The 11,082-nt window shown below is 36.7% G+C and overlaps 1 protein-coding gene across 1 annotated transcript; it reads right to left on the reverse strand.

Moving 5' to 3' along the window:
- Positions 1-3,026: 3,026 nt before the first annotated feature.
- LOC108235316 (cytochrome P450 4B1) lies at positions 3,027-8,556 on the reverse strand. The gene is made up of 12 exons (XM_017415248.3): positions 8,374-8,556; positions 7,225-7,369; positions 7,024-7,068; positions 6,811-6,938; positions 6,590-6,714; positions 6,302-6,456; positions 6,111-6,217; positions 5,762-5,952; positions 5,246-5,379; positions 4,475-4,539; positions 4,196-4,278; positions 3,027-3,788 (listed from the first exon to the last, which is right to left on the reverse strand). The coding sequence occupies exons 1-12, from the start codon at positions 8,554-8,556 to the stop codon at positions 3,611-3,613; spliced, it is 1,539 nt and encodes a 512-aa protein (XP_017270737.1). The 3' UTR covers positions 3,027-3,610.
- Positions 8,557-11,082: the final 2,526 nt, after the last annotated feature.

Raw genomic sequence — 11,082 nt, forward strand, 5'->3', positions numbered from 1 at the left:
TGAGCCTTTCTGGTTCTTCTGTTTGCAGCTTGTGCTTGAATCTCATCTGTGGAGAGTGTTTTCTGTGATCCGTTTCATTCAGTGCGGGATCACAATAACACTTAACTTATTACACCCCTGTTTTTATGAAACTTGCCTGCTGTGTTAATCAAAATATATGTGACCTTTTTAGTTTGTTTATTCTGTGGCAACAATAACCACAAACCTGGAATTTGTCTTTACATTAGTCAGATGTAACAAGTGCTCTTCTCCATTTCAGATAAAGTCTGGCTTGACTTTATCTGAAATGGACTTGTAATTATTGTAAATCATACTGACATGTTTTTTTGAGTTTATGGATGGTTTATTCTAGTCAATAAAATTAGGTTAAATCGGAGGTTTAGTTTGCGATGAGTACCTTTACGGACAACAGAAACTGCCTCAGGAACTGTTATACTGTCTTTATCCGTTTAAGACATTATTTTTACAAATACGTCAAAAATAGAAGCAGCGATCATTTGTAAACTTATTCCTTGAGCTCGTCTCAGGGAACCACAGTGGGGTCCTGACCCCAACTTTGGAAACTGCTGCTTTAAATCCAAGACCCTTTAAAGGAGCGGTTCCCAAACTTTTCAGCTTACGACCCATAAAATAATAGTGACAAAGGTGTGTGACCCCAACTGTTGGCTGTTTAAACATCCAAAAATGCTAATGACTATTAAATAAGGACATAATGACAACACTAACAGTCTTAACATCCATTATGCTATTTTTTAAATGAATTTGTTGACTTGCATTTCAAGTTTTTGTAATGATTATGGAGCAAACATATAATAAAAACAAAGTTTTTTTTATTGTATGTTGATGTCTGGAGATTATCTAAGGACTCCTACTTGGTGATGAGTGACCCACAGAGGGGTCCTGACCCCAGCTTTGGGAATCATTGCTTTAAAGCACAACATGGGATCAAAGGTGATCTAATCGAAGCTTAGTTGTATTGCTTTCTTGCCATTCTTTCAATTATCTTCTTGTGTTAAACATTTACATTTCCAAGATAAACTCTGGCCTTGTATAGAGAAGTTAATGTGACAGAGAACCCTCTTTCGTGACAAGGAAGCTTCACACACTGTTTATAAAGGGACTAGGAAAACCCAGCTTTCAAAACTTGTATGATAAAGTGGAATAAAGTTGTGTTATTCTGTGAAAGCAGCTCAGTTAAAGCTTAAAGTTGTGTAACCTGGCTTTATTCAGCCATCAAGCACGTGAAATAAAGTGCAAGAACTACCAACCTCCACACCTAAATATAGTCTTTTCTCTTTCTTTTCTCTTTTGGTGTAAATGATTATTAGGTTTAACATCTATTTACAACATTTAATCAAGTTTGTTTTTTTTCTCCTATTTACTTTGTTGTAAACTCCCCAAAATTAGCATTTTGCAAAATTTAGTACTAACTTTTGTTTCAGAGAGTGACATTATTGTTACTTTCAGTAAAAATAATGTTATTTTTTTCAGTCAGATTTTTCTCTATTTTCTTTGTGTTTTTTATTTTATTTATTACAACAAATGGCAATCTGTGTGATATGTAAAAATAAAACACTGCAATTATAAAAGCATTCATGAAAACCTAATTCAAAAAAATTGTACAGATGTATTTAGTTTGAACTGAATATTTTAGTTTTAAAATATGAATTCATTCATAATATAGTGACCCTTTTTGCCAAGTTTTATTTTCTGTGGGTAAGAAGTCAGGACTAGAGGCAGGCTGTCTGCTTCAGTTATGTAATGTTATGCATACGGGATGAATTGTTTAGCTAAATTTAGTTTTTGTTTGATGCTCCTTAATCTGTTTATATGGTGTAGTTTTACAGGTATGTTTACAGGTGTGGCATCCCGGTATCATCACAGACGGTAAAGTTTGAACTTTTACCTGATAACACGACAAAGAATCATTTTATGGATTCTCCTTTTCCTGGAGAAGCAATCACTTCCAAAAAGAATTTCAATTTTAATTCCTACGACCGCAGGAAAGCTTTCTACTTTAGCTCAGTTTATCAGAAAAGACCTTGAACCTTGGCAAGGCTGTGCACCGATAACAGGTCAGCGTTTCTGAAACACGTTTTTATACACTTCTTGTTTTTGCTGAAAAGTCAAGAAAATCACCAGTGAAGACTTGACACAGGACTTGAGAGCTCATCATCCTTCAGTTATTTGTGTAATTTATGCCAAGTTGTCAGTATTACAGCTCTTTGAGAACAATCTTCTTGGTTCTAAAATGCTATTAAATGTATGTTAAACTGTGTTATCTTTGATGTTGTTAATATAATCAGCTACAAAAATGGGAAAAAAATATCAGTCTGCTACTAATAATCTGCCTAAAGTTTCTATTGATGTATTTATTTATTTAAGTTGTCTGTTATGTGTAGTCACAGCACAGGTTCATTCACTGACTTTAGGCGACATTTATGCCTGAAAGAGTTCAGTGGCTTAATAAACAATAACAACTAAAACATTCCTTTCAAAATGGTCAAGTACTGGACTAAAATGAACTTAAAAAAAGCCCAAGTCTAAATAAATATTAAGAAAGATCTTAAAAAAGCCAAAGAGAAATAATGATCAAGAACACTTTATAGATTCTAACAGTGTTTGGCTTTTTAAAAGCTACATTTAAAGATATGTGGGATGACTGCAAACATACATGTACTGTATATGAGTGTGTGTGTGTGCAGTACACAGTCTTTATATATTCATCAGTTTCTATTCCATGGTCTTGTTTTTCTTTTATTTCTGATCAAATTACTATTCTCTACCAGAGTAATCAGTCTGATTATTTTCAGAGACAGGTGTAAGAAGAAAGCCCTCAGTCCTGAGAGACACATGTCACACCTTCTGTACGCTGTTTAACCTCCTGCCGTCTGCGAGATAATTCTGCTCCATCAAATCAGGAACATCCAGAATGAGTAACAACTATAAAGGCATTAAATCATCAGGACAAGACAAACAAGCATAGTTTGGTTTCAATATATATTTTATTATATATATATGAAATGACAAATAAAACATACTTCATACTTGTTATCTCGTTGACTAGCAAAACACTTGTTTCCTTTTTGTTCAATACAAAGTTTAAATCAAATTGAAATCAACATAAACATCAACACAATTTCCAATTTTTAATAACAATGATATTGTCTTTGCAATAGCTTTAATTAATTAAAAAAATATCAATATTTGTAAATAAGTGTTCAACATTGAATTCATTAGTGTAATCATTTAACAAAAAAAAATTGCATTTCATTTTTAGTCACATTTCACACAGTATCATAACTAAAAAACAAAACAAAACAACAAAAATCATTTGCTTATATAATTAGTAGTCCTTTAACAGTACAGATGAGGTCTGGTGGTTGTTTAAAACCGAAGCTTATGTTTGAAACAAAACAAATCCTTCAATGTGTTACAACCTTTTTGTGTTTATTTTTAACAAGAGTTTATTAAAAATGTATAAAATATGTAAAAAACAATAAAATCATGAGGTATTAGTGTAAAAACTCAGTGAAATGTTTTCTTCAATCAGCTCAAATGATCTTCTACTAAATAACCCTTTTTGCAGTAGGTTGTACAGTGTTTTTTTTTACACTTGGGGTTCAACAGGCTTGATTTTGATGTGGACTCCATTGAGCGAGCGAAGAATCAGCCGCGGAACCATCTTGGGTTTAAAATCGGGATCCTCTATCAGCTGGTATCGCTTTAGTGTCATGGCTGCCACCACCTTCAGCTCGTTCATCGCAAAATTCTGACCGATGCAGTTTCTAAAGAGAAAAAAATAAATAAAAACAGTATAAGAATTATAAGGAGATCATTAAACATTCTGCAGAGCAAGATGAGAGGAAAGCAACATGTAAAAGTGGAAATTGTGGTTTCATTCTTGGAAAAGATTAGCCTGAATGAAGAGTAAAGGTTGTATGATCAAATCAGCTTATAGTGAAACAGGTAGGTGTTTACTGACCTGACCTGACCTGACATGACCTTTCCCTCTTTAATCTAGGCCATAAAAACAGCCTTGAAGCTTATTTTATTGTGTTAGTAAAAGTAGGAGCAGGTGCTAAATTACCCATTCACATACTACAGACTGATGTCAGACAGATGAGCAAGCAATGAGTAATTGTAAATTGATAACATCCTTCAAGCAGTCACGTCGCCAAGAGTGTCTTCAAACCTTGGCCCAGCTGAGAAAGGCACGAAGGCGTGAGGTGACCTCTTCGTGACATTTTCTGGGAGGAAACGCAGTGGGTCAAAGACCTGGAACAACACAAAGTAGTAAAATGTCAGCGAGCAGATAAATGAGTAAAAAAACAACTTTTGAGTGTCAGTTTGGGTGGTGCTGACTTATAGCTGCTGGCTAGACGTGCAACCAAGACACTGTAGATTTTCAAATAACGATTTGCCAGTTTGATGACTACAGAAGCAGATTTTAAATAAAATCTTTATGACTTACATCAGGGTTTTCCCAGACAGCTGGATTTCTGTGCACTGAAAACACACTCACTCCCACACGAAAACCTACAAATCAGAAAACAAAAAAAGTTATTTTACGATTGTGACTAAAATCCAAACACCAAAGGTGCAAACGGTTCCTTCACAACTTTGCACAAAGCAGAGATTCATTCTGTCAGAGTAAAGTTAAAGATTTCTGCGACTGCAGAATAAGACCTTTGTGACACGAGCTTACTGTACGAGTTTAGGTCAGTCCAACTCTCTGATAGGTCCAGGTCTCAGAACTGTAAACACGGGCGGCACTGTTGTTTGACAACTGAGTTTATAAATGACTGTAACCATATAAATCATTCACTCATTATTTTTCTGGCAGACTTTTTCTGCTTTCATCTGGTAGAAAAAAAAATCTGTTGTCCGTGAGCCAATCAACTCCTAGTTAGGTCTGTAGTGCATAAAAAAAAAACCTTAGCACCTTTGGGAAATGTAAATAAAAATTAAGCAGAAAACATCTAAATTATCTCCATTTGAAAAAGTATTTATAGAAATGTAAAACACCAGATAACAGTTTAAACAATGGAGAATGCAGCACACAGAAAACATAATAAGGAAGAAGGAACAAACAGGTTAAAGTGTGCTACTTTTAAGTTGACGATCATAAAAAAAAACAATTTCACAAGTTGTATAGTTATCATTTTATCTTCTCTCTGTAATATCCAAAAGCAGATCGAACAAACACATTTAGTCTCTGTAAACACAGACAAATGTCACTGACCTGCAGGCAGAGTCCTGCCATCGAAGAAGGTGACTGGTTTGGTCAGCTTCCTGGACATTCCTGGCACAGGAGGGTAAAGACGAAGAGCCTCTTTTATGCACATCGTGGTGTAAGGTATTTTATTCAGATCCTCCCTAAATTGAGCACAAAGACATAAAGTTAGTCTTCAACAGTCAGTAGAGGGAAGTCGCTAACCTAGGCTTGCACAATCACATGACAATTTATTGCAATATCAATGATAGCAACATCAGTATCACAAAGGGCTGCATTAAATCTTAGGTTGTTATATTTCAAGTACCATGCATTCACATTCTGCTATTATTAATAAATATGGTCAATCCCACACCTGGTTTAGAGGCTAAAGTAAGGAGTGGGGAATATTTGTTGCTACTGATCTCGTCATCACATTATTAAACAATATTACACACTGCGAGTTTTTCTAATACCTCGAAGCCCCGTGGCACACAACGACTTGTTTCTAAATAAGAATGTTGTCATTTCTTTGCATAAGCCTACCACTCCATGGTGTCTTTGCCATCCAGGACCTGAAGGATTTCCTCCCTGCAAATCTTCTGGTGCTCCGGGTTGCAGGCCAGGCAGTAGAGGAGGAAGGAGATGCCGCTGGCTGTGGTGTCGTGCCCCTCAAACATGAAGGTGTCCACCTCAGCTCGAATATCTTCGTTTGACAGACCCTGCTGGTTTTCATCCTGACGGGTGAAATGAAAGGCAAAAAATAAAAAATAAAAGAACAGTCTGTACGACACATTTTGGTCATAAACAGTTAAAAAATTTTGGAAACTAACAAAAGAGGCATATTGTGTAATTTTGTGAAATCCGGGGGTAGAACTGACATCACATGACATACCCTCGCAACGAGAAGGATGTCCAGAAAATCCAAGTATCTCTTGGCCTGTATGCGACCGAGCTCGGTCTCTTCCTTTAGTGCTTCTTTTCGTTTTCTTATGACTTCCTCTGGAAAAGGAATTCACAAGTTTTAGCTATTTCACTCCATAAATTACAAACTGCTCCACTCATTCAGATCAAGTTAGAGTTCACCTGTATGACTGTGAGCCACCTTGCAGGCTTTTCTGAATTTGAAACCATGTGGGCTGAGATGGAAAATGAGGTCGCTGTGGTATGGAAACGTCCTCAGCCGGAAGTTAACGATATTACTGAGTTCGTACACCGCCTTGATGTATGCATTTGTTCCCCTTGCATGTAAAAGTACACAAAAGTTAAGAGCTACACTTCTGCCGCTTGAGGTTTAAGATTTGCTTTTGAACTAAAGCAGGAAGAGAAACAGAAGCTGAAATCGTGAATCGCCACAGATTTACATGAACTCACCCCTCTGTCTGACAGTTGCTTTTGCAGCTAAATGCACACTGCAGGATGGTGTCAAGCGTCATGAGGCTCACGTGTTCGAATAATTCAAAATTCTCATTGGTCTTGGCGTAACTTTCCCATTTGTCCTGGAAACAACGAGAAAACAGATGTGACGTCTTTGCTCAATATAGAAAATACTGGTAAACATGTTAGGACACCATCCAAAATACTTATTCACATACCAACATAGTTTTAGCAGACTGTGACATCAGCTGCACATATGGTTTTAAAACGTCATAATGGAAACCTGGAGTCAAGAGTCTTCTGTGGCGAAACCATTTCTGACCCTTTGACACCAATAATCCATCTCCTAAAAACAAAGTCGGACAAATTAAGCATATGAGGGCAAAGCAGCTTAGTAAATAACCCTGTTGTTAAGAAAAAAGCTGTCTTACCAATCCAAGGCATGAGAAAGGAATATACAAACTCATCTTTTGGTTCTGTTAGGACAAAGGCAAAAAAAAAAAAAAGCTTGGTTACATCAACTGTTAGATGCTACAATGCATCTGGTACATGACTGTATGAAACACTTAAATCATAAGTTTCTGTTGAAGTACTGCAACAGAAAGTAAACATCAAAGACAAGTTTGACATACCTGATGATGTCAGGATGGTTTTTACGTAATCTGGATGATGAACACTGAGTAAACAAAGAAAGGGGCCAAACCACATTGGAAAACCGTACGGGTAGGTCCGTGCCCACTTCACCGTCCTGAACAAATCCGTCCCATCTTGTTTAAACTACGAAGAAAAGACAACAGAGGGTGACTTGAAAACAACATGCATGATTTGACTGATTGCAGAAACTGTCATCTGATATGCATCGTTTTTATGAGCTGTAATAAATACAACAACACACCATAAAATCTAAGATTACAAATGTTACAATCCTTTTAACCAAACCTAATTTATTTATAGTTTGCTTCCAAGGAGCCAGACATCCTTGTCATATTTTAAAGTGACTTTGATAAATAGTGCTTTTGACTTTCTTATATTTGTTCGTTTTTCTTCGGGCTTTGGCTGCTTTTTCATTTGTTTTCTGTTTATTTTTTTGTAGCTGACCATGATGTTATATTATACAGCGTGTGCTTGAAATGTAAAGTAAAGCGGTAAGTGAACAAAATGAAAAGTCCCAGGTCTAAAAAATACAAACCTATCTACATCAGATGGACATTATCTGGAGGTTGTGTCTTTAAGACCTGACTCTGGACCTGAGAGCTCCATCATCCTTCAGCTGATCATCGGCGGGAAGTTTTAACTGATGGCTCTACCAGGCTGCTGGTACCTAAAGATCTAATTCCTAATTCTTTGATTATCTCTGTCAACTCAACCTTGGATTATCGATAGAGTTTAGGAGCCTGGTCTAAAATGACTGGACTAAAAAAAAAAAAAATAAATAAAAAGCAGCTAAAATAATAAAAACAAAGACTTTGATAAATCTTATTAAAGCATTAAAAAATATAGTCCCAAACCATTTTAAAAGACTGCAAAAAGTCTGGCTTCTTGGAAGCAAAATATAAACAAATGCATGACTCCAAAGTTTTGCAAAGTAGCCATTGAGCATAGGTAAAAAACAGTGTTAATTACAATTTAGACTTTTTTGTAGACCTTTACTGTTCAAACTAATTCAAAAAACAAATTTTAAACCTCGTTACAAAATAAAGCACCAGTTTATCTGTTATTGAGTAATTACATAACAGTCGCACCAAGACGCAGCTGCAGGATTCCTGCTGGGAGCGTTTTACCTCCAAAACATGTCCTAAGAGAAAGTTTCCCGGGGGTCCTGGGAACGCTTCAGTGCTCCGGAGCACAGCCTTTCGTTTGACCAGGAAGACGGAGAACTTGTAGACAAGGACAACAAGGCAGAGCGCAGAGAACAAGTAGTGCCAGCGGGGCTGGAGCTGGAGGAAAGCTTCGGTCAGCTCCATCCTGACGACGAGAGACGAGGTCTGTGACAGCAACACGGCGCGTGCCCGTGCTTTTAAGTCGGATGATGGCAGCGCGTGGCAGGAAGGCGGGGACAACTGCGTGACGAGGACGTGACGGAAATCTGGGAAGTTTGGAGAGGGAGGTAAACTGATGATTACAATCTATCAGGAGGAGAATTAGTTCATGTCAGTAAAAGGTTTGAGTTCTATTTTCATAAATTGTTTTTAGTACATATTATTACTTTTGCATTAGGTGCAAATTGTATATAAATAATCTTAATCACAGAATCCAGGTTTTTTTTATTCACTTATTTGTTAAAGCTACTTATTGCAATGTCATGAAGCTGGGTAAAACAAAACAAAACAAACAAACAAAAACAAGTAAGTAAGAAATTCAATGCATGATGTTTTTTCTTATATTGATGATTAATGCGTGCCTAAATTAAAGATTTAGAAGCAAAATTTGTGACAGGATGCCAACAGCCAAAGTGCAGTCTGACAGTTTTCATGTGTTGGTACACGTTCACCCTCAAATTTATTGGGTGAAGTACGAAGACAACGCGACAGATTAGGTTGAAGCTGTGAACGTAGCGGTCTAGAAAAGGGTTTGCAAAGGCCACGTGTTTGAATGGCTCCACTGCCCTGATGTTTATTCATGACAGCTGTCTTACTTCAACATCACTTTTATATTTCCACCTAGTCACCTACACACTTTGATTCCACCATATTTATTTACCCACACAGTCTACAACCCGCCAAATGTAGGTCAGTCACGTGATTCAAGCTTCCACGTGGTTGTTGGCGTTCAGATGAGTGCTTTGTTTACATCGAGCGTGGACCCGCGTTTCAGGATTACATCCAATATCTGGAAAAACTACTCGAGTAAACTCTTTCAAACCATTTTTTATGGTTTAAAAAGACTCCATAATGTGCAGATGTAGCTCTGTTGGAGATACAGTATTTGTCACGTTATTGAACAGCTTGTTCCATAAAACCGAGTTGTTTATTGAGGATTTCTGTTGTGCTGCAAAGTTAATTAGATATCAGTTATAGGGCACTCATTGACAGGTTTGTGTAATTTGAATCACACTAGGCATGCAATATATGCTAATGAGTGTCACTTTGCTGCTGAAGATCAACGCTCAAAATGCCTCAACAAGTTAGGTATGTCACTGCAGCCACAGCAGCCTTTTTGGTGAAATAGTAAAAATCTGGGTAGATGTTGATTAATTTCAATGATTTACAGATAAACTTGTAGACAGATCTCTGTACATCAGATTGCTGAGGTCAGGAACACTGCAGCACCTCAGTAATCTGTGTTTTGCCTGCCTTATTAAACCCTGGACATGTCTGACTTCCTGTAAAACTATGGACTCTGACATATGTTAGAACACCTAAAGGAATACCATCTTGGATGAAACAATCATTGGGCAGAGGAGTGTTTTGAAAAGCAAACTTCTGTTACTGCTGGACAGAAACGTCAGGAACTCTGTTCGTGGGGCTGTTTAACACCCTGCAGCCTTGCAAACGAGAAACCAAACCACTCATTACACATGCAAACAAGTAGCTTTTAAAACGGCCCCAGTTCAGTTAGTTAGCACAGAGTAATTTGAATTGGTTTGCCATTTTTGCCATCTAAATATAGAATGTGTCAGTTTTTCATTTTAGGTGGTGCTTGTTTGATAGTTTTTGTCCCCATATTTTAGTTTTTATTTAATGTCATTTTAAGCAACTAAACTTGCTACATGCCAGCTGTTGCTCTGCTGCTTGAATTCATCTTGTGAGTGAGAAGATATCTGACCAAAGCAAGGGGCGGAAAAAATATCAAAGGGAAAAACATGAACTCTTTGAAGCTCTGAATATTTAGGCATTGCTAAGCTGACTGTGCTTATGTGACTCATGTCTGTTTCATTTTGTTAATGTCAGTTCAGTGTTTTCATTGCTGCTCCAAGTCCTGTCTGCTTTCTGTTAACTGGTGCATTATTTTACCCATCTTAGTTCTCAGATAAACCTGTAGCTATCAAATGGTGGGGAAGATCCAAAGTGCAGACTAAAAAAAAAAAAAGAAAAAAATATTAATGAAAAAGTAAAAGCTGGCAGAGCAGCAAAACATTAAACAGGAGCTTACTGTCACATGAGAAATCATGTAACAGTAAATCACAGAAATAAACACAAAACCTCAAGATCATGACAAAAACTCATTTCAGAACATATTAGCATAAATGTTTGAAATTCCAGAAAAGATTAAAATGCAAAAAGAACTGGACTTCTATTCTGTAGCTGGTGACATCTTCAGCTACAGAATAAAAGTCAATTATTTTTGTTTGTTTTTTTAAATCATTTTTGGATTTGCCATGTCCTGGATGACACCAGCAAATGTTTGAACTGTTCACACTCTGTCTTATAAGTGGTATGTAAACTCATCTTAATTAGTTTAATGCACACAATATAAAGTAATATATTAGAAAACAAGACTGTTACAACAACTGTATAATATAATAACTTGGCATGTTTATGAGAGAAAAT

Source organism: Kryptolebias marmoratus, linkage group LG16, assembly GCF_001649575.2.
Source record: "Kryptolebias marmoratus isolate JLee-2015 linkage group LG16, ASM164957v2, whole genome shotgun sequence".
Lineage (NCBI taxonomy): Eukaryota > Metazoa > Chordata > Actinopteri > Cyprinodontiformes > Rivulidae > Kryptolebias > Kryptolebias marmoratus.

Bases quoted from the DNA above. Each gene is read 5' to 3' on its own strand.
- LOC108235316 (XM_017415248.3), bottom strand. From the start codon at position 8,556: ATGGAGCTGACCGAAGCTTTCCTCCAGCTCCAGCCCCGCTGGCACTAC. The intron at 4,540-5,245 runs GTCAGTGACATT...TCTGATTTGTAG, and splicing joins TGGCAGGACTCTGCCTGCAG to GTTTTCGTGTGGGAGTGAGT. The intron at 3,789-4,195 runs GTTTGAAGACAC...TTTTCTCTTTAG, and splicing joins CCTTTCTCAGCTGGGCCAAG to AAACTGCATCGGTCAGAATT.